This window comes from Ornithodoros turicata, unplaced genomic scaffold (genome assembly GCF_037126465.1).
Source record: "Ornithodoros turicata isolate Travis unplaced genomic scaffold, ASM3712646v1 Chromosome13, whole genome shotgun sequence".
NCBI classification, from domain to species: Eukaryota; Metazoa; Arthropoda; class Arachnida; order Ixodida; family Argasidae; genus Ornithodoros; species Ornithodoros turicata.
The window spans coordinates 646,404-673,222 of NW_026999307.1; the positions used below are offsets into that span (position 1 = coordinate 646,404).

The window sequence follows — 26,819 nt, forward strand, 5'->3', positions numbered from 1 at the left end:
CATCCATGATGTAGTATACCACATCTATGAAAGTGTACAACCCCTTCAAGCAGCAATTCCATTTAGCAACATTCTACTGCATGAGAAAAAATAAGTCACATTATTTTTAAATACAACAAAGACTAGAAATTGTTGTTTAGAAACAGAAAAACTGTTTAAATTAATGAGAAGCATGGTTGCCCTTGCCTTCAGTTAGTGCGAGTCCACTGTACCCACCAGCAGAGTACATTATTCATACTCAAGCCTTCGTCGGACATCACAAAATCTCTTTTGGCATATAGCAGCGAGTTCTGCAGCGGACTGTGTTCGGGGATGGTGTGCTGTCATGGGTGGAGGCACGTCTTCGTTGCTGGCAGCAAAAGCCTCGTCGAAGGTTCTGAAGCGCTGACATATGCTGCAACAGTTTCTTCCATCAAATCCCTGATGTAGTCTGAAATATATTACAGTTCCATCAAACCAAAATAAATTGTCTAAATGCACATATGCCCTCTATTACAGTTCATCGTCTGTAATTTTAGACTTGCTGAAAACAAGACAGTCTGTGTACCGTATGTTGCGTCCACATTCAGTGGGCACGCCACATAATGACCCTCCCTTGCACGCTGCAGCTTGATCTTGAATTTTCCTTCTCCGCTCCGCTTCACTGCTTGCACTCGATTTGCATTTTCGTTGAAATGGAGAGCTGCAAGTCGTGTTCTGAAAATGTGTATGGCATCAGAAATTAGCTTTCTACGAGGCGTATACTAACTAATAACTGCAATCCTCAAGACCTGGCTTCGAGGATTTTTTTGCAATTAACTGCACAGAAAAGGTGTTGAAAGCCTTCTGATCACATCACAAGTAGTGTTTTGTTGGAGGGAAGAGTGCACTGGTGCACCAAGAGCACAAAGTCATTACCTAGCTTGCATGACAGCCGGAGTGTAAGGCACAGACTTTGAAGCGAAGTGAATGATGACCGCATGGAATGACTCAAGGCTGTAAGTCTGCCCCGCTGGTGACAGCTGAGCTATGTCCTTTAAAAGGCAACGGTCCGTAGTGAGGGACACGAAACGACTGTGTTCAGGTGAGCCTACATATCAGAGGTATAAGGGTTAATGTGCACGTCAGGAAAATCAAACCAAGTTATGTCAAAGTGAGAGTAAGAAATTCACTACCAGGACAAAGCCAGTCTCTCCTTTCGAGGCTCCCATGCAGGCATCGTGTGTACTGTCCATCGTGCCCATCATGCACGTTAGCAACGTGATTGTTGATACCTAAGTACAAAATATGTAAATGGTATTGCTGCTGGTAAATGGAATTTTGTACCTAGGCTGAAAAAAATGCATGCTCTTCCAGATGGAGAGACGCAGCTCTATGTCGTCTCCACTCATGGCAGCACTCCAATACATGTGATTAGTAGCAGACTGGATCCAGAGTCCCACCTTTTCCAGCCCCCGTCGCTTACTGGCAGCAGCCATTTTCTTCTTTAAGCCTACATGAAGCAAGTGTAGAATTTTAATATGCGAAAACTGAAAGCGGAAATGATGCACTTGCTTTTCGCTACATGCCAGATGTCAAATCTGTGCTTTATATCAGCCTGCTGCGTACGCATGTATTTGCGAATGGCGGAGTGGCGATCTGTTGTCAGCGACGCAATCTGGATGCCTTCTGCTCGGAGGTCGGCTAAACCAGTCACCAAAGCATGTTTCTCCATACTGACGCTGCTTCGTACTTGCTCACACTGTAAAGCACATTCGCAGAAACAGTCACGGGTTATGAAATTCAGTGTTGCACTAAGTGTATTAAGAAACTAAGGTACCATATCTCCAAAAGGAAACCCCCAAAGGTTTAGTGAACAAGTAGTAATATATTAGCATCATACCAATCATAACTATAATAACAAGAGCAACAGAACGTCTGCACAATCCCGAATCCCTGTCCCAACACCTTACCTCTCCAACTTGAATTTGGACACTGTAGATGACTTTGTTAACTGAAGACGCCAGGAAAGAGTAGGTCATGTACTTCGCACTGAACCCTGGCGAGTCGCAGCGCCCATCACTGACAAGCTCAACTGGCTGCCCTCTCAGTTCTGCCAGAATCTGCTGCTGCTTTATGCTCCACACCTGAAGTATAAAATGCTTTTCTTCTCATTGTATTCACTTTAATATGCATAGCGCACACTTCCAGCATGTTAGTCACACATTTCTGATCGAACTCACCTTACATGTAAATATACTCGCAATTTTTACTATTATAAAGCCTAGCACTGTATATCTAAAGTTGTGGGATGCGTGATCTTACCTTTTCTATAGCAGGTACCAGAAAACCTCTCTGGTAATTAAAATATGTTCGGTCACACATAACCTGCAGAAGGATGCCACAATTTTTATGTTACCTCACCTCATGCTATTTTTAATTTCAGCTTCTTGGTTATACCTGTACAGCTATGAAGCGGAGCAGCCTGAGAACTTTCGCAGGACTTGATCCGGAAAACAGAATGGCAGCCGACAGTAGGAGGTTTCCTGCTGCCTTCCCATTGATCATTGGCTGGCTGGTCCATGTATGCTGGTGCCCATTTGAGCAAACAGAACTGGCAGTCAGAAAGGTTCCTTCTGAAGACAGCGTGGTTTTGGCTGGTGTGTGACATGTTTTGCATTCCTGGAGCAGCTGGAGGAGGCAACTCTCAAAGACGACATATTTCTTCTCTGCATGGAGTGGAACATTGGAGTCCTCTCGTGGGGTGCTGCATAGAAAGGCAGCAGTGTGATGGCATATTGTAGAAGTGAGTGTGTCGCTAAGGAGGTGCTACAATGCAAGTTTTTTCCATTATGGAAGTGCCCAAGAGTGACAAACTACAATGCACTGTACTGGAGCTGTTTACCCAATACAATCTCATATTTCTAGTTAGTTTTCTATCTCAACAGTTTGAAAAAGATGGGTGGTGGTGGTGATGTAACACGTTGCAGTACACGGCCATGTCTCAGTTGAGAAAGGTCATTACCTCTCAAGACACCTAAACCGATGGAACAGTTTGCACGTGCAATGCTTCCTTGTTTTCTGTTTTATTTTCCCTGTCTGCTTCATTTTTTGTAATACAGTCTGCAGTTTACACATAATATATGTATGAAAACTGTTATGCACCATTACCCAGAGGAACCATACCTCACAAAACTGTCGTCAAAGGAAGGAGAGTAGGTTGTGTCCTTGTCATACTGTTCATTTGTGTGAGGCGTACTTGAAGTAACAGGGCTTGAATAAAGTTTGGGCGAAAAGGTACAAGACTCCTCTTGCTCAGACAACGCAACACAAGGTTCAGGTGCAGTAGTAGTCATTGTTGATGCATCCGTGGAATGTTTTGCACACTGTGTGTACGGGGCGCACACATCTGTTTGGGTGGCTACAGTCACAAGGTGCCTGACATGCAAGTTCACCTGTGTACCTGTTTCATGTTACAATCTGTGAGCTTAGGTCCACAGAAAAGCAATACTGACATCGTGTACTAACCTTTCGATGAAGAAATTGTAAACGAGGCATCTGTTTGTGTTGACACTGAAGCTTGGTCCCTTCTACAATTGTCACACAATATGCTTGCATGATCGACCAGGGTGGCAGAGCTATCGTCCCGGGAAGAGTACGTGTGATCGCCTTCAGGAGAAAAAACGGCGAAGCTATCCTCTGACGCGAAACTGGCAGGTTCGGTTGGAAACAGAGTCTCTGCCTCCTGCAAAAATTAACGCATTTTTGCACACTGGCGTAGCACAGAATTTTTCATTCCATTGTAGCTAATCACTACATATTTCTGGTATCCTACGATCATAGCGGCAGCCCCCTGAGGCGTTCTCCTGATTAGTTGTGACTAATTAGCACTCTACTGCGAAAGACAGGCGTTCAGCGCAAACACTGCGAATGTGAAGTGAGAAACATGAACTTACGCCGCCAAACTGCACGCCGGTTCCTCTCAGGAACAGAGTTGGGACTGCGTCACTTGTCAGTCTTGCACGTGCAAAGGAAATGCCTGCAGCTTCTGCAGCCGCGGCGTTCATACTGTTTGCCCTGAACGAGTGCACTGTAAAGTGTTTACTACAAACAACTACGTTCATGTTGGTGGGCAAGTCGCCTTCTGGCCACAAGGCGTCGATCCACAACTGCCTCCTAGGATTTCTTCTTGGCAGCTCATGAAAGCTTGCACTAGGTTCCGGGTTGCAGCACGGCACAACGCAGCGCCGGGACATGGTACTAACTAGAAACTCAGTACCTCAGAAAAAAAAGAATAAAACAATGCCAACGAACCCCACAACACCGCAGGTCAAAACACGCGGACGCGAGAAACGTGCTCCGAACGAAAGCGGAAACCGCTATGACGTTCAGTCACAGAACTTCCGTTCTGACGTAACTTCCCGTTTGTGTCACGGAGCTGTTCGGCGCCGCATGGCGCGACGGTCGACGGGGGCCTCGAAAATAGGGGATTTTTAAAACTCGATAGCATAAAAAATAATAGGATGTGGGAAGCGGGACTTTGCGTACGAAGTGCGTGGAGTGAAGTGTACAGACCCTGCTAGAGACAAAGTCCTATCCGTATGGTTTCTCACCCCCTTTAAAACCCACGTTTAAAAATTTTGAAACGCGTACGTGTATTAAAATATCAATCCCTGAATTTTGACATGCAAATGGCCAAAACCGAAACCGCGGCAACCACGTTTGGGGTGGTGGTCTTCACGGTACGGGATCTGTATGGGATACTTCTGCAAGTCAACTGCGCTCGCAACTATATTGTCTTGGCTCAGAAACCGTATGTTTCTGGAACGTAGAGAGGGAAAAAAGGAATCACACAACAGAAATATACTTCAAGTACTCTTCTCCTTAGGGAAGCGAGGAAGCGAAAGATTTATTGACTCTACGTTGCACTAGTGTCAGCGCGCTGAGCGGTTGAGCTGGAATTGGAATTAGAATTGGAAATGAATCAAAAAGAATGATAAATATTACTAGAAAGAAAAAGAATGAAAAAAGCGTTATCTGAGCTGATCGAACTCGGTTCACTCTGGAAATTGTTGCACCGACGACTGGCGCCACGTTCGAACTTACCTAAAATTGCTGTTGAACGGTCCTTCTCGGCTCGCATGGCCGCGCCCATGAAAGCAGCAATCAGCTTTTCCCGTTTCGTGGAGTGTGCACTAAACTGTTTGTAGTTCAAGCTACAGGTACTTAATACGAGTGGGAGAGCTTCGGCAGTCTTCCTGTGGATTCGTGGGTGCATCAACAAAGATGGGCATAGCCTTCGGGATGTCTGTGTGTGTCAGCCGGTGTCTTCTCCGTCTGTTACGTCGCGAGACAACTGAGATCACCGTCTGTGCGCGCTCAGGAAGCTTGAAATCTGCCCTGATACATATACAGTAATATGTACGCTGATACATATACGGTCAATAAATTGGGACTTGCTCCACGGCAATCTTTCCCGGAGTTCACAAGAGACACTGTTTGTGGATTTATGCCTTACATTTAATCTATCGCATGCCGTTCCACATCCTACCCGAATAACTCATGCCACGCAGTCAACCCTTGACTTGGTTTTAACCTCCCATCCTGAGCACATCACTTCTTTGCATGTCACTGATGGTCTCAGTGACCATTTTCTAAGATATCTCTTCAAGTAGGTTCATAAATTCAACGATAAAACCATATACGACTATGCTCGAGCTAACTTCCAAGCCATCAACGAGGGTCTTGAAGCTCTGTATGAAAATTCATTTCATGGCACCTTGCCTCACTCCATTGAGGACAACTGGTCCCTCTTTCGTGACAATGTTCCAAAGATAAGAGTGAAATCTTATGATCACAATCCCTGGTTCACGAAAAGTCTTAAAATCTTGCTAACCAAGAAAAAGCGCTTATTCAGGAAAGCAAAGCGTCTTGGCGACAACATATCATATGGGCTAAATTTCACTACTGTGAACGGGAATACAGGTGCTCGATCAAGGAAGTGAAACATAAGTTCTTTACCATCGACCTCCCGTCTCTCTTGAAGAATAAACCAAAACAATTTTAGAAAATCTTATCTCCACCAAAATCCCACCGTATCAGTCTAACTGACACCCGCCGACAGCGACTGCGCCAACGCTTTCGCTTCCTTGTTTTCATCCGTTTTCAACACCGATAACGGGTACACCCAAACTCCATTATCAGTAATCGCCTTGTCACCTATGGTCCCCATTCATATCAGCACTCATGGTATTTGTAAAATCATTGAGTCACTCAAGCTGTCGTCGAGTGCTGGTCCGGACTCTATTAACCCGAAGGTTCTATACAACACGAGATCTATTTCCAGCAAGATTCTATGTTGCATATTTACTCAGTCACTCCAAGATTCTGCCATACCGCAGGACTGGAAGATGGCGAAGATTGTCCCTATTCACAAATCAGGCAGCTGCCACATCGTTAATAACTACCGCCCCATTTCACTCACATCTTAGTATGTAAAATTCTCGAACGCATACTCCAACGTAGTTAAGCACCTTGAAGAAAAATGCTTCTTCTATCACTTGCAGCACGGGTTTCGAAACCTCTTTTCATGTGAAACTCAAGTAGTCAGTTTTGTTCACGACATCTTTCTCCACGCGGACAATAATCATCAGACTGACGCCGCTTTCTTAGACTTTCGCAAGGCCTTCGATATGGTGCCGCACTCTAAGCTTCTATACAAACTCTATCTGCTTAACTTCGACCCGTATGTCGTCCATTGGATAGCTCAATTTCTGACTAATCCTATGTTATTTGTTACTTGCAACAACCACCTATCCCCAGATGTACCTGTGCTTTCTGGTGACCCTCAGGGTTCAGTCCTCGGCCCTCTCCTTTTCCTTATCTATATAAATGACCTTCCTTCAGGCATATCTTCCACGATTTGTCTCTTTGCTGACGACTGTGTAGTGTACAGGCAAATCCTCTCTTCTGACCAACTAACCTTACAAAGCGACCTTTAACTAATACGGCGTTGGTGCAATGAGTGGCAAATGCCTCTGAACATTGCACAGTGTCGCATTTTGTCGTTTTCTCGAAGACGGGTCTCCTGCCTTCCTCCCTTCCCCTACACTCTAAGTGATATCACATTAACCCGAGCAGATTCTTACAAATATCTTGGAATCCACCTTTCCTCCAACCTAACTTGGAACTTCTCGCTCCCTAGGCTTTGTTAGACGCACCCTCAGGTTGGCGGCCTCCATCTTAAGCTCCTAACCTTCACGGCTCTTGTACGAAGCAAGCTGGAATATGCATAACCTATTTGGGACCCTAGTAGTGTATAGATTAACTCTCCAGCCAGGAAATGACGTCATCAAGGACGTATGACGTCACTCCAGGCCGCAGCCGCTCCGCCCTCATATCAGTGAGGTCAGTGGATAAGATAGCTAATCAGTGACGTCACATAGTTAATCTTAGTGATATGATATCAATGATAAGATTAAGTAACAATAATGACGTCATGGTGAAACACACTACGAATCGAACTTGGGTCCTTTAGGTTGTCAGACGAGCATCTTAAGCCACTGGGCCACGGGCTCTACATGTTTACTTGCGTCGCTAATCAGGATAGAATTGTGTGGGGTGGAGACGTCGTTTGATTTCTTTTACGCCAGGTGGCGTCATGGGGAGTTGAGTTCGTTCATATAGAGATGGCAGCACTTCCAGCAAATTTACCACCATTCAACAGATGGCGCTACCTGCGCCCCCAAATTTTATCTGACATTTTAAACAGATGGCGAATTCACTTTTGCCTCAACAGATGAAGCTATGACGAATTTAAAAAATTCCCGCCATTAGTCCATTAGACTCCTCACGATGATTTCGTTCAAAAAAAAAAATTACGAAGCACTTCTACGTCAGTTTCCTGTCAAACGGCTCGAGTGATGTATTTCTTAGTAACACAAGGAGCAAGTTTAGAATGAAACTCGCTCACTCAGTGCAATTAGATCGAAAGTGGCAGGTTGCTCTGACTGAGATGAATATTCCATTTGCAATTAACAATAACACGAGGAGAGCCCCTCCTCGATACTGTAAGCATGAGAGAGCAAGCAAAATGTGGGAGAAAACATTATTGTAAATTTTTCTCCATCCCTAACGAAACAGTAAAAAATAACGAGTATAAAAAAGAACAAATTCATTCGCTTTTTCATGACTTATTTTTATTATAACAGTTAGATCACAGTTATCTTTCAAGTCTATAGTCATTTCAAAGAATGAGCAAAGCATAGTGCTACTCTAGTTTACAAAACAGTTGAGCTTCGTTGACATTTGGATTTTCATACTCTAATTCACTGTGTTATGCAAAGTAAGTAACGGACATATTGTAAGACAATTACACACATGTCTCGCTGTAGGGATAAATATTCCTTCTATTGACGTTACATGACACAGTCAACCTAACACAGCATCGAATCGACATTTAAATTAAGTCGATCCACATACCGTGTGAGGACGACGATAAGGCAATGTTGATTTGTGTTGGTGATATCCAAAGCGAACAGAAAGTCCAACAGATCACTGGTCTCTTTGCGGAGATTTTCCGACAAAAGGAGGTCATCACACTCAAGTCTTGACTGATGAAGTTGTAGGACAACTTTCCCGTTGCATGAGAGAGTCTTAGAAAGGCTGTCTCGCTCCGATGAGGAGCAAAGTCGCTCTACACATGATGCCGACGAGCCGCTGAAGTTTCTACAGTGAGCCAGACGGTATGGGGAAGTGACGGATGAAATCATGAACCGTTCGTACTGCATTTCCGTGAATGCTACAATGAACTCGCATACAGCAGCCTCAGATGATTACGCTCGAAGACGACAGAGTCCACTCGTACATCAACTGTCTGACCTGGCTTCTGTACCATGGAGTTGAAGACGGCTGGATGCTATGAACATTGAGTAAAGCTCAGTCTCACCAGAGAGGGGCTCGCAGTGACGGCGAAAACATACGGATTTGACAGGCAGACCACATGACTGCCCCCCCCCCCTCTCTGGATTCGACGCTGTGCTAGGAGTGCTGTTGAATGTTTCAGCCATCTTTATGTCAAGGTTTTCTTTCCCATACTTTTATTGACAACTTCCACGTGACAACAGCGTGCCTTGTAGACGTCATAGACACTAATCACCTCTTTCCGCAAACTCATCACTAGCCTAATCTCACTTCGTTCCGCTTGACAACTTTTGCGCATTCGACATCGTGTTACATCTTTTCCTTCCACATGATCGCTCCATGCATATGTCTTCGTGTTACATCGTTGCAGTCAACATCCTCGTTACTCACAGTCCGCAAACTCTTCGTTAACCTTTTTTTCTTTTTTCCTTTGTAAAGTAGAGCGTGGGTAGCACTTTCGAAATCTGCTTTCGCAAAGGAAGAGATCCAGCGTCGTCTGCTTTTCATCACTTTTCCGAAGAGAGGCGAGCATGGAATGATAGCGACACATGTTAAGAACTAAAACAAAAAACAAGTTGAAACGAAATAGTAATGTCTTCAAAGAGTGCTTGATTATTATGTACATATTTCTACTCACTTAAAAACAAAATAAAATAAACTAGTGATTCTCCGATTAAATCTTTTTATTGAGATACTTTAACAACAATATAACAGCCCTCTTCGACAGCGTAATTCCATATCCAGAATGATGTTGGCCATGTGTTCGACCGAGTGTGTATACATTTTGTGGGCAGCGGTGAACTTTTAGCTCCCGATCCTCACACAAACAACATACTTCTACACATTCCTGATCGTAAAAGGTATGACTGACATTCACCAATCTCAAGCACATCTGTAGCTGTTGTGTTTCACTGTGTGTGAGAGTAACTCCATAGCGTGTTGGAAGACCAGTCTTGTCCCAAAGTCGTAACACCAGGGGCCCTATCCTGGTCAAAGTAATCTACCTCGATTACTTGAAATTTCTTCTGTCATTGGTGCACAATCGAAAAAGGCGTGAATATTAAAAGCGGTTGACACCTTCTATCAACCAATCGCTCCACGTGTTATCTTGGAAAGCGACCCGCCTTATCGGTGTTTCCTCCTGAAAATGCGAAGACCACACCTGTGATCTGCCCGCCCTGCCTTGTTGCTTCGGTTCTTAGGTGTCGGAAACAGAAAACTCTACCGGCGAAAAACTGAATTTCGTGGAAAATGTGTGGAAAAGCACGCTCGTAATTTCCTTTTTTGCTGTTTGTCATTTTTCTTGACGTACAGGTGTGCAAGACGGCAATGTTTGTGTGACACCGTGATTGTACTTGGCATTTATAATTCGGTATGTACCCGTGAGATGGCGCTGACGGCAGGCAACAAAACTGACAAAACGGTAGAAGCGCGAAGGATCATTGCAAAGTGTCGAACGGACAGTGTGGCGCGAGCCGTAAACGCGTTTATGCGAAATCGGTTCGTGCTTTAAATCTTGAGCTTTATTTATGAGCTTTTCTTTATATTCTTCTGTGTGCTCGATATGCGAAATGATAATTCGCATTGCAATATGCTTCTTTTGCTCGTGAGCTGTGGGGGTGGTAATGATACCGCAAATGAGCATTGATAGGTTTACTCAAGAAACAGTGAACTTTGATCGATGAGTTTTTTGTGTGCACACCGCTACGTTGCAATAACATTGATTGTACGACGTACGGCTCGGACGACGCTTCGAAAAGCCCGCCGCTTTCACGCATATACGATGCCGCGATCGGCGCAGAGAAACGGTGTTACGCGGTGCTTTTTTCTCATCATTAAACACAAACGAAGAAAGACATGAATTTTTTGTTGTGACGAGCACATACAGACTTTATACAACACAATAAACGGAAATGCACATACGGACCCATCACGAAACCCATCGCCGCTCAAAGTAATCGACCCTCTTTCGCTAGATTACTTTTCAGCTTTGAAACTAATCTTTTACGTCATTGTTACGTCAAAATGACGTAGGGTCACGGTCCGAGATTAGGGCCGAGAGGCTGCGAAGGAAAACTAGGTATAAATTTCAATTGAAACGGGCGGGATTTAAGGGCGGAGTATTCCGTGGCAGCCCCGCCCTACAGCTTGTGACGTAAAGTAATCGAGGTCGATTACTTTTGACGAGGATAGGGCCCCAGCAGTGATGCATTAGGAGGACACGTATGGGCATAAACGTATTCTTCCAGCTCAACTTCTTTGCTACAGTTACCTTGTCGAAGTGAAGATGATGACTTCGTTAACTCAAAAGTTACTATGACGAGAAAGAATATGTGACACAGAAGACAAAATAGAAAACACACCCTATCCATTTCGCTCTTTTATGATGAAGTGAGAAAGTCTTAGTATTGAGGATGAATTTATTTCTTATTGACGATACATTTTTCTTATTCACAAACAAGTCGATTTTTCAAAAGGTCCAGAGTAAATAAAGTTATGTACTTGGCAGTTGAATGGAATCCATGCTTTATGGCAGTGTCGATAAAACACAGACCCTTTGTAGCAAGTTGCATGGCATCGAAACGAGTCAAATAGTCAAATAGCTCACTCATTTGCCGTGACCATTCGGTTAGTAAAACGAAGGATGAACTTGTTAAAAACGAATCGTCTGTATGAAGCATGGAATACATTTCCTTTGCAGTTTCCCAAATGACTTGATTTGGAGGATTATTCGGTAGAGCTCGAAACAGCACAATGTTCGTCACAATTTGAAAAGCTTCCGCTAATGGCGTCCTCTTGACCGTTGTTAACCCACAATTTGATAGCTGCTTCCAAGAGGTATGTTTCTCATTACATGGCAGATGGAGTTGAAATATGTGGGACCTCCTACTCCATTTACCGCATTCATCTTCTCCTTTTTCCGATTGCTCTGTTTCGTCGTCTGTGGACCATGAATCGCCAGGCTGGGTTTCAACGTCGGACCATGCTGTACTGGTCATTTTTTTTTTTTCAACCGAGGTAATTTTCTGCTATCCACTTCTTGTCCGCAGTTCCACTGAATCTAACTAAATACTGGAGCTTTCCATTTCTAACTCGTCTTTTTATAATCTTTTCTACTTTCGGTACTTCTCTCACTCTTACCATTTCACTCTCGTAGAAACTACCAATGATATCTTCATTGTTAAGGTCACGCAGTAGGTATGTATTAGGATAACCTATTTTGATTGCTCTCACCGAAAAAATCTCTTTCGTAAATGACTGTAAATATCTCTTTGTCAACTGGTGTCTATATTTGGCAATTCTAACGAGATTACCAAGATTGTAACGTGGTTTCTTTGGGGCTTCAGTTGGGGTGGGATAAAGTCTTTCTCGGAAAATGTGCTCGTTTTCTTTGGTTACATCCACAGGTCTCGCAGAGAGAGTCCTGTGCACTCGATTGTTGTACGCTTTGATTACTTGAGGTAGAATCTTCACATAACGTTTATGACCCTGATAGGTAAAGATACGGTAAAGTGTAGACACAATACTTCGCTGACATCTCTCAACGATCGCACATTTATAAATAGACATAGAATGATATAACGTTATGCCTTTTCTTTTCAAGAACTCTCGCACTACCTTGTTCGTAAACTCTGTTCCTCGATCACTATGTATCAGCCGTGGAGTACCGATCCTCTTAAATGCAACTTTAAATGCTCGAAGAATCTCAGGAGATTTTTTATTGCGAATGGGTACAACAGCGAGGAGCCGGGAAAAAGCATCTATACAGAAGAACAAATAGCGAAAACCATCATTTTGCCCTTTTAGAGACTGCATGTCCTTTAGGTCGATTTGGAACATTTCCTGCTTTCCGAGTGCAATTATTTTCCGAAAGGTCTTGGGTCGCTTGTACTCCTTATGTAAGCTGTAAACATCACTTGTCTCCAGATATTTAGCAACTCTGCCCTTCTTTTCACCGATGGCTTGAGCGAGTCTCTGCACTCCACCTTAACTGCCGGCATGTTCTGGGTCGTAATAGGCGGCCATTAGTGCTTTCTTCTGCTGCGAACTCGAAGAGTGTCAAGGGATAGATAGGCATTTATTGTAGCTGACACGTCTCCTCTCATCCAGGAAGGTTGTCTGTTGTGAAGTTCATACTTCAGCAATTCGACTATGGACGAGTGTGGCACTACCTTCCCGTGACATATAACTCTTCCGTACTCGTCGTAAGCTAGAACAGTTGTTATCAGTTTGAGTATTGCTAATACCTTTTTATGATGCCTTGGAGGGAAGTGCGACAATATGGTTTCATCTTGAAAATAGTCTTTCTGTTCCTCCTGCACAGGCTTCAATATGGGCTCCATGTTAGGTTTCGGCGGGCACGCTTTGCAGCACGTGTGATTGCTGGCGAGGCACCTTCAGGTGTGCTTGCTTCACTTGTAACAGGCGATGCTCGACTGCTCGATGCTCCCGTTACTCTGTGTTTTTTTAAACGATTTGGATGCACAATAAGTGTTGGTAGATTCAGTTTGACCAATAGCGGCAAGATGCGATCGAAGTAAGGAGGAGTTGGAACATTTCTCGCTCTTGAGACAAGATAATAAACGAGATCGATTATATTACTATTCTCCAACGTTTGACCGTCAACAATTACTTCGAAGGTTTGCGCATTCCAGGAGATTGTTGGTTGTAGAAGTTGCAGAAGTTGGTTTGCTGTGACCTTATAACCACTACTCATAAAACCAACAATTGTGTCACTTTTCTCCCCCTCCTCGGTCTGTGTTCCTTCTTCTCGCGATCCAGGAAGTGTTTCGCTTGTATGTTGTTTTGCAGCTCTACTTGAATGTAGCAAAGAGTGAAGATACTGAATTATCTCTTTTGCCTTGATGTCATCCGGTTCATCTTTCTTCAATATATTTGGGATGTGATCTTCTTGGTAAGGTACAAGTTCGTATTTCTGCATCGATTATACTCCGATTGCTTTTGCAATCGCTCTTCCACCCAATGAGGAGATGAGACCCAACAAAGGTGGTAATAGAGACTGCAGAAAACCACCTGATTGTTGCAAGACCTTTTTAGCTTTCTTGAGCCCCGTTGCGTCTCGTTTTGCCAAAATGCGAATTGATGCTGCGTAAGGTTTTAATTGCTTTCTTACTCTCGGAGTTACTGTGACGTTTCCTTCACAAAGGTTCATACAAATTTCTCTGACCGTATTCAACTGATCCTTTGTAGCATGCTCCAAAAGATAATAACGTTGCTCGGGTGACGTAGTTTCTGCGAGCAAGTGAAGAAAATGAATATTCTTCTTTACACGTTTCATGTTTTATATAATATTTGGCGATGATCGTCGGGAAATATGTTCGTCCACACTCGATAGTGGTCTGAACAATTTTGAGACAAGTCAATTACGATGTATGAATACGGTTTCTTACAAGCATCCTTATATATGCTTGTCAATAAGTCGCTTTTGTTCCGTCCAAACAATTGTCGTGAAAGTATTTGTAATTGATCCACAGTTCGAGCAGAACGACATAGAATTAGAGCACTGCTATTGAACTGAATACATCTATACAGAGGATCATTAACAAATAAATATTGAGTAATGAAGATGGCCGAACAGTTGAGATGGTGGCATCCAGCTACATAGAAGTTACAGATTTCTTTTAGCCTTTTCTTGTCAGCCAGGCAATCGTCAAATATGATTAAAGAATTTCTAACATCCTCCAGGTTAGTGGGAATATCTTGACTGAAAGTTACCTCGGGAAATCGTCAAAAATAGGTTGCTTGTACAAGTATATGTATAGTATACGATCGAAAGGTTTATCGAAGACAGTGGCTCTATGCTTGATCAAACGTGTAACGAGTGTCGTCTTTCCACTTTGACTTTGTCCAGATATAGTCATTGAGACAGGAGTGATAAACCTATAAGGTCTAACCTCAGTCATCTCTTCCAAGTAAATGAAGACTGGTATAAATAGCACATTACATAAGACTTTTACTCTTTTTTTCTTCAAGCATGTGTGTTTTTTTATGAAAACGATAAATGGCAAACAACACTTAACCTTTATGCACTCCTTTAGTTTGTCAATGTTGGATATGGGAGCTGAGAAACTCATATATCTTGTGCAGCAAGTCAGTGTAGAATTCTCAAGTTCTAGCACTTTCAGTTTGTGCAAACATGCAATATGAGTCTGTGACTGTATCTTTTTTTTCGGAACAAGTCTGTTCTAGACGGTTTTTTTTCTTACTTTTTCCTGTTCAAACTTGTCTAGACATGTGATGAGCACGTGATTGGTTACGTCAGAGAAGGTAACCAACAAAGTCAAACATGTCTATGCATGCACTGTTCGCAAAGCGCTATATAAGACTGCCCTCCATGGCGATTCTTTGCACAGATCCTCACAGGAGGAAGGGTACGTTACACTTTTTTCCTTTTGCTCCGATATGTGGGAAAGTGTGCTTATATTTATTCTTATTTTCAGCTTCACTCTGTGTGTAGAAAAGAATAAGTGAGCCAGAGTGAGAAGTCACCACAAGAGAAGGTATGACATCTATTTTGGATAAGCTCGATAAACTCAAGAAACCTGGAGATGGAGATATTCAGAAAATGAGTACCCTAGCGAAGAATGAAAAGCTGGAGGTCTTGGATTTGCGAAAGATTGACACGGTGTACGGCGAAGCGGTCTATGTAGAAGTGTTGATGGAGAATGACAAACGTGTAAAGTTCTACCTTCCTAGTCGCTTTAAGCGTTTGACAGAGGTGATCTAGAGGAGATGAGACAACTGCCAAATCTTAAAATTGAGAAAAAGGAGAGATTCAAAGATGGCAAGAGAGTTGCTTCGCCCGACATTCTATTCACTCATGGGAAGAAAAAGTGATGATACATCGACATATCGGCAGCTCCCATCCTGAGACACTTCTCTCCACATCATGGTGACCTGTCACTTATGTCCTCAACACGAACGTCAGTACTATGCATCAATAGAGGGACTCCAAATTCATCTGGCAAACGTTCACGAACTCCAGACACCCTGCATACCATTTTGTGAGACTCTCTGCACACTACGGAACTACACGAAACGCTTCGAGTTGCATCTACATGACAGAGATGAGGCGGGGCATGAAGTGACAACGTTTTTTCATGAGTATGAACACTATCTTGCTAATGTATTGCGACACTTTGGATTCCCACTGCGCTACTTCATATTTCTTAAAGTAGAACTTGGGCGACATACGCCCGATGAGGAGTTACGACTTGAGATTCATTTTGTACCTTCTAAAGTGAGAACTGTTTGGTCAGAGGGAGATGTACTGCCTTCGATTGCACAGTCGAGTAGTGAGATAGCACAAACATTAGAAAACTTAGAAATTCAAGGCTCCGGTTTTTTTCTCTTTCGCATTCTTGCTTGTATTCTAAACATTGGACGTTTGGCTCCTCAACTAATTGGATGTTCCCAATTTGAGTTACCGAGTGAATTGAAACGAAAGTATCGTTCCCTGTTGAATGTGGATTACGGACTACATGAAGATGAAGAGAACATGTGTTTTGTCTTCTCCGTGATTGCTGGACTACATCCTGCCTCGCATCACAGGCGGAGGGCATCTTCCTACAGACCATACATAACACAGTATGTATTTCCTGATACATTTCCCGTAGCTTTCCCAAAAGATGTAGAGATATTTGAGAAACGTAATGAAATTAGCATTAATGTGTACACGTACGAAAAGGAAGAAAACTACATTTACCCCATCAAAGTTGTTGATGAGGAGCATCAGAAACATGTGGACTTGTTACTAGTTGACTCTCATTTTGTGCTCATCGCAAATTTTAATGGATTGTTTGTTCCACGTGGACAATTTCATTGTAAAAAATGTACAATGGGCTTCTACTCAGAGGGAAGTCTGAAGTGTCATTTAAGTATGTGTAAGCAACAGAAAGTAGCCAAGACCATTTACCCAAAGAAGGGAGAGACATTAGCATTTGCAGGGGAACATCTCATGTCAGAAGTTCCCTTCTACTGTGTGTATGACTTTGAAAGTGTGCTGTCACCGTGTCTGGATTCAGGAAATGTGTATGAAGATCACATCCCCTCTTCATTTTGTCTGTTAGTGATATGCGCATCCGACTCATATGTCCTCCAAAAGCATCTGTATCGTGGACCTAATTGTGTCACTGTCTTTATGGAGCTACTGCACAGTCTCCATGACGACATTTTGGAATGGATACGTACAATTGCCCCTCTAGAAATGACCGCAGAAAACGAGCAGCAGCATGCCACAGCAAGTCACTGCAACGTTTGCGAGGAATCTTTTGCAAAGAAGCAAAAAGTTTGTGACCATGACCATGTAAGTGGAAAATTTCGACAAACTTTGTGTAACACCTGTAACTTGAAACTGAGAGTGCCTCCTAAGATTCCAATCATTGCACACAATGCCAACTATGACTTGAGTTTTCTTTTGTCTCACTTGCATTTGCTTAAGAAAGTAGACATAAAGGTGATTGCCAGTAGCTCCCAAAAATTCAAGGCTATAGACGTTGGCTCTTATCGATTCCTAGATAGTTTAAACTTCTTGAATGCAAGTCTCAAAACATTAGTGAAAAATCTACGTGAGAAAGGTGAAGACAACTTTCGTTGTCTTCGTCAATTTTTTCCAAACGAAGAACACTTTCAACTAGTTGTTCGCAAAGGAGTGTTTTGTTACAATTTTGTCACCACTTTCGAAGCCTACAATGAGCTTTCTCTACCTCCTCGGGATCAATTCTTCAACACTTTGAATGGGACAGAAGTAAGTGAAGAAGATTATTGTCATGCACAGAGGGTCTTTGAAAAATTTCAACTCCGTAATCTGGGAGAGTATTCAGACCTATATTTACTCACAGATGCACTGCTTTTAGCAGACGTGTTTCAGGGCTTTCGTAAGTGGACACTTGACTTTCACAAGATCGAACCTTTTCACTTTGTGTCTCCCAGGCGAAAATTTTTTGAACTGGTACAAGTTGAACTGTGTTATCGAACAGGGACCAGTTCAACCGGCCCCAGATCAACTGGTACCAGTTGGGACAACTGGTCCCTGTTCGATAACACAGTTCACCCAGTCCCAGTTGCAACCGGTCCCAGTTGAGACTGGGACCGGTTAGAAACCAGTAGTGCCAACTGGTACCAGTTGAGACTGGAACCGGCCAGAAACCAGTTGGGCCAACTGGTACCAGTTGATCGAACTGGCCCTGTTCGATAACACAGTTCGCCCAGTCCCAGTTGCAGCTGGACCAGTTCAACTGGGACTGGGTGAGCTGTGTTATCGAACAGAAACCAGTTCGATCAACTGGTACCAGTTGGCCCAACTGGTTTCTGGCCGGTCCCAGTCTAAACTGGTACCAGTTGGCCCAACTGGTTTCTAACCGGTCGCAGTCGCGACTGGAACTGGTTGCGAACCTCATTGTTGAGCTGGGACTGGTTGAAGTGGCTTCACTTAGAGCGGCCTGTTCGGACAGAGGTTAGCTTGTATGTAACCGGTGCCCCTTTGCAGAATCGCTGTTCCCAGCAACAGCACATCCAAAGAACTGCAATGCGAAATTGCATTTTATTTGTAGTGAAACATTACACATATTCTAATGTACATGTAGCGTAACTATAATGTAATTAAATTATAGCAGTAGATGAACTACAGAGTTACATGGAATAGATAATACTTCATGGTTGATTGGTCCCTTGCTTGACTGCCTTGTGGACATTTTGAATCATTCAACAAAGTATTTGAGATGTTCTTAATAGCACACGATGGATCGATATTTTCCTTGAAGCCCCAGCAGCTTAAGGTTTCTGGAAAGTTGAAAAGGCACAAGTGATTATGCATTCAATTGCAACATGTAATTGTGGTGTGTGCCTGTACAGTCACTCAATTTGAGCAGTCGTGGCCCCGGAAAGGAGGAGGAGGAGGAGGAGTGTCGTTGGGAGGAACCCGTGAGGTCTGCCTGCCTGATTAGGCGGCATGTTTCTCGGGAAGGGAAAGGTCGTGGAGAGGAGGAGAGGAAAGGGTGAAGTGGAAGACCGAGCGGAATCCGCTCGGGGGGAGGATAGCTGCGTCCATGGGCCGACTTCAGGGGAACTGTGCCGGCATACGCCTATTACACATCTGAGGGAAACCCAGGAAAAACCCCAGACGGCACAGCCGGCCCGCGGATTCGAACCGCGGACCTCCCAGTCTCCAAGCGCACGCGTTACCGCTGCGCCACCGGAGCTGGTCGGCCCCGGAAAGTACGCGAATCTCTCAACATTTCCGTTGTGCAGTAGTTGGACCATTCAACTAAGAGATTCGCCGGCTTTCGGGGGCAATGAGTACTACTCTGCGCACCACGCTAGTTCGACAACATCCGTGGTGCGAAGGATCTAAAACACGAGAGTGAACGAAAAAAAAGCAAAAACAAAAACATGAATGAAAAAAGCTGCTGGTAACGTTAACATAAACCGGATGTTACTCGTAAAACGGCATAGTTGCAGGTGCCACGAATGTGACGCAGAACAAAGAGAAGCGGTTGTAGTGGAAGTAATATTTCTAAATGGTGCACAAGGGAAAATCACTTAAGCATGTAGTACTCACGATATAAAGCAGTCTCCACAGTTGTAGTCTAGCTGTAATCCTATAACACCCGCCCGGCCGCTGGCACTCATTGTACTGTCGCACTGTCGTAACTTGCAGACAAATCCTTCACATTATAAAAGCAACGCCTATGTCGCCTATGTCACACATCACGCTAAGAACACAACGGGCAAAATTCGCTGTACAAGCATGCTGCTAAGCAAGCGACCGTTGAAGATTAAACGCATGATTCATCGTGGGAGCAGGAACGCACAAAATACAACTACAAGAGTTCCAAAATAACTTTCGTTAACACTAACGAACTTTACCAAAAATTGAAATATGATTATTTCTACTAATAAAGTTACTTTCTGATCGTTTTTATAACTTCATCTTGCAATCTTCATATTAACCTGTCCTGGCACTGAAACCGAAACTTCCCCCAAATATGTAAACTGGTCCAGTTCGAACTGGCACCACCTCACTTCCAGTTGCTACCAGTCCAGTTCGAACTGGTACCAGTTCACTTTCCAGTTGCCACCATCCCAGCTTGAACTGGTTGCACACAGTGCCCACTTGCCACCAGCCCAGCTTAAACGGGTACCAGTTCACTTTCCAGTTGCCGCCAGCCCAGCTTGAACTGGTACCTGTTCACTTCCCAGTTGCTACCAGTCCAGTTTGAACTGGTACCACAAAGTGCCCAGTTGCCACCAGCCCAGCTTGAACTGGTACCAGTTTACTTTCCAGCTGCCACCAGTTTGGTACCAGTTGGTTCCAGTTGACAACCAGTTGGTGCGAACTGGGAACGAGCTGGTACCAGTTGACTTCCCAGCTCAAATTTTCGCCTGGGCTCTGCCCGGATTAAGCATGTCTTGCGCCCTAAAAATGAGTAAGGTAGACCTAGAGTTGATTCACGACCCTGACGCGTACCTGCTGATTGAAAATGGCATACGAGGAGGTATTACACAGTGTTCGCTGAGGAAAGCGACTGCAAATGTACCAGGAACAGAGCAGTTTGACCCCAAAAGCCCAAGTAGCTTGATCCACTACATAGACGTTAATGGGCTTTACGGTTCAGTAATGAGAGAACCACTACCTTACGGAGGTTTCGAGTGGCTCACAGAGGATGAAATCACGAACTTGGATATAACACACCTCCCAGATGACGCACCTATGGGTTACTTCCTCGAGGTAGATCTAGCATATGACAAAGAAATCCACCAACGTCACAGAGATCTGCCAGTTGCCCCCAAGAAAATGTCAGTTCCCTATGATCTGCTGTCAGAGTATCAAAAGGAATTGATGAAGAAGTTTCACCTTCCTGAGAAAGCTACCGATGCAAAATTACTGTTGACATTATTCGACAAAGAGAGATATTTTCTACACTATCGCAATCTGCAGTTGTATATGCATTTGGGCTTGCGTTTCACCAAAGTTCACAGGGTTCTAATGTTCAATCAAAAGCCCTTTCTCCGATCCTATGTGGACTTCAATCACGATCTTCGAAAACGAGCTACGAATGCCTTCGAAAGCTCCCAAGCTAAGATTGCAATTAATAGCGTGTACGGACGTTCGTGTATGCAGGTTAGAAAGTTTGTAAACTGTCGTCTCACAGTAACCGACGAACAAGTGCTCAGACTCCTACGCAAACCAAACCTAAAGGAGTTCCGACCGCTGAGCTCTCATGTTATCCTCTTCCAATTCTCTCAATCTGTGCTCCGCATGAGACAGCCACTGTACCTAGGATTCGCGATACTGGAACTGTCCAAGCTGAAGATGTTTGATTTTTACCACAACCACCTTCTTCGTGTAGCTCCAGATACTAGACTGTTGTATATGGACACAGATTCCTCCATCATAAAGTTGAGTGAAGAGAAAGCGCTTCTCGAACTAGCTGACAAGCATCTGGATAACTCTAGCTATGACCCCGATCATCCGTTATATTCGGCGAAAAATAAGATGGTACTGGGAATGTTTAAAAACGAGATGCCTCGTGATCACATTCTCGGTTTCTGTTGTCTAAAACCAAAACTGTACGCTCTCGAACTGAGTAGCAAAAAGCAGTACAACCGTGCGAAAGGTGTGAAACATTCTGAAGCACAGAAGCTTCTTTATTCCCTGTACACCGACGCTCTTGAGTATGGCAGAATACACTCTATTAAACAGAACCTGATCGCGCACAAAGACAATGTAAACAAAAGTGTCTCAGTGACAAAGATTGCTCTCTACCCTTTGGATACAAAGCGTTACATTTGTGCAGATGGAATTGAAACGTTCCCTTTTGGTTTTCACACCTAATCATATGTATGCATCGGACAAGTGTAAACAAAGATGGAAGCATCAGGATGGTAAATGATGGAAAAGCCAATTACCATCAATATAGATGTTACCCTTTCTTTATTCTTGTGTTTTTTTTCTAACAAGTGTTTAACACTAAAGGAGTGTTGATTGTACATATCTTCACTTGACTTATTCAGTGCACCTTTTTTCCTAAGTTTTTTTATGTGAATGAGAGAGTTGTCACTTCCTTAAATAATGAAACTTTTTCAAAGCGTTTGCAAAAAAAGTGGAGTATGTACTTTGCAAAACAGCTTGTTTCAGTTCCCGTGTTTTCAAAGTGATGATGAAATTGTGACTGTATAATACTTTTCGCCATTTTTGTGAGCTGTCTGATGTAATGTATCCTACTTTTCTTGCTAAGATGACTAAATAAAGGCTCTTTTCTTTTCAAAAACAAATTTATTCACTTTTAGAGTACACTACAACATGACATGTTATCTGTTTTTCGTGGTATCGGTTTACGCACAAGTATTGCTATCAACCTATCATTGAGCTTAAAGTTGGTGTGTGAGAACCTCCGAGTACACTCTTCAAGTAGAAACCCACAGCAGAGAAGACTACCTACATAGAGACAATAAAGTCCACATGTGGCTGAGCCGTATCCCTGAAGTCGTTTCCTGTTGTAGTGAAACGAAGACGCTGGGTGTATGAATTTGTAGAACTCCTTGTATAGTGGTCGCATTCCGTAGCTATCGAAATAAGAAATGCTCCTATCGTTAGAGATATGGAATAGAGTCCAGTGTTCTCCCGGGGAAGATCTTGGAGCTGTATTCACCACATAAAGACCCGGTCCAGCTTTTTGGAATGCAATTTCATCGCGAGCGAAAGTTCCACGAAAGCATGTCCTTGTGCAATGGTTCCGAGCAAAAGCTGCATAAAATTCCCATTCTTCCATTTTGATTCGTTTATACGAATTTAACGCGTCTGTCTTTGTTTATTTCCAGAACACGAGGTGTCTCGGAAACAAAGAGCACCGTGACAGCTTCTGTAAGGTTAGCAGCAAATGTCAATGTGAGACGAACATTAGCTTGAAGCACTGGACTTAGTGACTGCAGTTCCACATCCAGTGTGAGGTGATAATAAAGCATAAATGTCTCTTTTGCATATGCAGCCCGAGCTAGAGGTATATCCTTGCTCTTAAGTTTATGAAGCAAATTCATGTATCCCTTTGCATAGATGTCTCGTTGAAAGTCGAAGTCGTCGGTGTAGTGTTGACCGCCAACGTCGAGCACTGCTCTTTTGAGTTTAAAATTTTCAAGCTTAAAAGGGTTCCGTTCTCTATGACCCTGATATGCTTCACTCTTGACCATCAATACGGTCAACTTAGAAGGAACTCGTTCACTATAGAGATCATCAAATATCACCTGAGATTGGGTTGGAGCGATTGTCCTATACTTAATCTCTAAACCTCGAAGAAGGTATGTGGCGGGTGTCGTTTGAAGTCTTCTTTCAATGCCAACGAGTACGCTTGGAGAAACCTGCACACGTCGGAGGTAGAGCACAATTCGAGAAAACTCTATTGTATGCTTTTCAGCCTCGCTGGGACCAGAGAGGAGCCTAAATTCGTCAGTGCATTGTCTTAGCACCACTCGTATATCGGTGTTATTGAGGACAAATTTCTCTTGCTGACAGATGTCGCTAAAGATAGGAGAATAAAGATCACAGAGAGTTGATCCTTTGGTGCGTTTATAGCGTGCGAAAAGTCCTTTTGCTTCGTTGGGGATAGCAAAATTTTCAGATTCTCCCACTGGATCTGGTTCGTAAAGCATTGCAGACAAGGTGTGAGTTTGAGTAACATTGTTTGCATTTGTAACAATGTCCAAGTAAGAACGATAGGCATAACGTTCGAAATTAGATACCAGAGTCGAATTAAGATAAATGTGGACATGATGAAAGAGAGAAGATGCAAATGCTTGTACAGGAATAACGTTGTCATTTGTCACTGTACTGCCAGTTGTAGTCAATGCTGCGTCTCCATTTTTACGCACAACTCTACATTGAATGTGTAAGAAACTCGACTGGAGATCAAAGAAGCTGCCACTGAGACCTGGAACATTATATTCAATCACACCGCTCGAGGTAGGTGCAGAAATGGGGAAAAACTCCACATATTCTGACTTCTCCAGAGAAAAGTTTGTCGGTGGAACAGAAAACAGGTCCAACTGATTCGTTGTGCAGAAGCAAGAATTTTTATGTACTAAGGCGATGGTAGACATCTTTTTTTTCCTCAGGTGAAAAAGTCAACCTTTCTTCGTTTCTTCGTTGGTTTTACTGATCGATCAATTCTGTTGCCCTTGCTTTTATTACGTTTCCATCCCGGTGTAACGTCCCCAGGGCTTCCGTAGGAAGTCACGTCAGGATGAAATAAACATCCGCGACCAGTCATCACCGGATGTTGTATCTGATGTCCTTAGGACGTTGCTGGGATATCCAGAGCTGACGACGTTTCGAATATTCAAAATGTATTCCCAATAATGCAAACACGCAATAATGAAATAAACATGCAATAATAAAATGCAAACACGCCTTAGTTACAATCATCTTCGTTATGCCGCTCACGGATCGCAAGGGTATTAGAGGAATCGCAGAGCAGCTTACTGCAGTTAAGTATTATGACCGTAGCCGAATTTGTATAGTACAACAGGCCCACAATTTCAGCTGAAACCTGTCGTGAATTTCTCCCTTAGCGGAGAAGCTGGGGCGGCGACGCTCGCATTGACAAGGGAATCCGCATCGCAAGGGAGAGCAGCGCATCCGCTTCCTCTCCTTTGTTCACGGAAGCAAAAGGCCGCGTTGGACAAAGTGCAACCTGCGTTTGAAGATTGGCGCTGGTGAATCGGCGTAAGTGGAATGAACTCTCACTTTCTTTGACTTGAGCAAATATGCCAAAGGTGAAAAATAAGCGTTACATCTACGACAAAGCTGTACGTGAGGCTAATAATGTATTTGCCGCCTTGCGTGACAACGTGGACGCTTGTGGACACGGCGGTTCATCGAGCTTCGCTGTCGAAACTCCACATTTTGCTCAATACAGCATAGAAGAGGGATCAGACAACCAGTTCAGTGAATCAGTTTCTGGGGAGAGCTATGCTGCTGACAGTTCAGATTCAAATGAGTGGCAGGCCGGTGTATCCTCCGATATCGGAGGACACAATGATTTGATGGAGCGTAGCAGTTATCACAGACGAGCAGATATCTTCGAAACATCGAACTCTCAGCCTGCCGAACCGACCGCCGAGTCTTTGCTAGACGGACTCAGAAACTGGGCTTTGAAAGAAAATGTGACACACTCTGCGATAAGCTCCTTACTGAAACTCCTTCGGACCCATCGATGTCACGTGAATTTTCCTTGTGATGCTCGTAGCCTTCTTCGTACACCACGAGGTACAGCAGAGCGTACGATAGCCTTGGGCAATGGAAGATACTGTCACTTCGGTACATCGAATGCCCTTCACGTTGTGCTTGATCAGAGACGCGACGTGCCCTCTGTTATTGAATTATCTGTTAATATCGACGGGCTTCCAATAAGTAAAAGTTCGAAGCTTCAGTTGTGGCCAGTTCAGTGCCAGGTTCATAATATTACTGGGGAAAGGGCATTTCTCATCGGAGCGTACGCTGGCCACGAGAAACCGTCTCCAGTAAATGACTTCTTGAAACCCCTCGTGGAGGATCTCAGAGCTCTGCAGACAGATGGAATCACCATCCAGGAGAGAAGTCATGCAGTCGTGATCAAGAGCATTATATGTGACGCACCAGCTCGCGCACTTATTTTTGTAACAAAGGGTCACAATGCTCAGTCTGCCTGCTCGAAGTGTACTGTTGAAGGTGTATATAAAGAAAGAAGAATGTGCTTTCCAAATTCAAATGCGCCATTGCGAAGCGATGAGTCATTTCGAAACCAGGACGACAGTGACTATCATAAGGGAACAAGTATACTCACAGAGCTGGACATTGACTGTGTGTCCTCAGTGCCTCTCGATTACATGCATGTCGTATGTCTTGGAGTCATGAAAAAACTTTTGAAACTTTGGGTTGCCGGTCCTAAATGTTCTCTCGGCCCAGCTGATAGACACATTCTCTCCCAGAGCAGTGCTGCCCTTAAAAGTTGCATGCCGCGAGAATTTGCCAGAGTTCCCCGATCCTTGGATGAGCTAGACAGGCGGAAGGCAACGGAGTTCCGCATGTTTCTTCTCTATACTGGACCTGTCATCCTTAAATCTGTGTTGCCTGGCAACTTGTATACAAATTTCCTGACACTTCACTGTGCGGTCTCTATCCTTGCCAGCAAAGATCTGTGTCAGCACCACGCTGATTACGCAAATGAACTGCTGCGATGCTTTGTGGACCACTTCGCTCGTAGCTACGGGGATCATCATGTATCCCACAACGTGCACTGCCTCATTCACCTGGCTGCAGACGTAAAAAAGCATGGTCAACTGGACTCCTTCAGTGCTTTCGCATTCGAGAATAACATGCAATTTGTAAAGAGACAGTTACGGAAGAAAGAATGCCCACTGGAGCAGCTGTACAACAGACTGTCTGAAAGACGAAGCAGTCTTCAGTGTTTGCAGCCAAGACACCAGAAGTTTGGATTTCATCGTCCACACTCCCAGGGACCTCTTGTACCAGAATGCAGAGGCCCGGAGTACCATATCGTGGAGTTCGAGGAGTACATGTTGGGAACAAACGAAGGGGACAACTGCTGCTCGCTTGGAGGCCGAATCGTCATTATTTCAAATTTTGCCACGTTACGGTTGACAGGAGAGCCTTGTGTTGTAGGGCGGGAGTTTCGAGACAAGTGCGACTTGTACCGCAGACCGTGTGACTCTTCTTCCATTGGCATTTACACTATATGCAACCTTTCTGATTTAAAGTGCTGGCCATTAAGACAAGTTAAGAAGATGGTGAAACTACCGTTTAGAGACAGGCATGTTGTAGTGCCTTTATTGCATTAGAGGTTAGTCTACTTATTGCTACTGCGCAGTGCTTATTGTTTCCAGTATAATTGCAGCAAATGTTACGTGAATTTCATGCGTTCTTG

General features: G+C 43.8%; 1 protein-coding gene and 1 long non-coding RNA gene across 2 annotated transcripts; both read right to left on the bottom strand.

Annotated features, from left to right (window-relative positions):
* Nucleotides 1-553: 553 nt before the first annotated feature.
* On the bottom strand, nucleotides 554-1,243 carry LOC135372186 (uncharacterized). The gene is made up of 3 exons (XR_010415862.1): nucleotides 1,155-1,243; nucleotides 898-1,069; nucleotides 554-696 (listed from the first exon to the last, which is right to left on the bottom strand). It is a non-coding gene; the product is annotated as an uncharacterized LOC135372186 (long non-coding RNA).
* Nucleotides 1,244-1,253: 10 nt separating this feature from the next.
* LOC135372144 (uncharacterized) lies at nucleotides 1,254-3,314 on the bottom strand. Its single transcript, XM_064605838.1, has 6 exons — nucleotides 3,145-3,314; nucleotides 2,419-2,725; nucleotides 2,284-2,346; nucleotides 1,932-2,105; nucleotides 1,588-1,720; nucleotides 1,254-1,471 (listed from the first exon to the last, which is right to left on the bottom strand). Exons 1-6 carry the CDS (start codon nucleotides 3,312-3,314, stop codon nucleotides 1,254-1,256), a joined length of 1,065 nt encoding a protein of 354 aa, XP_064461908.1.
* Between the last annotated feature and the right edge of the window lie 23,505 nt (nucleotides 3,315-26,819).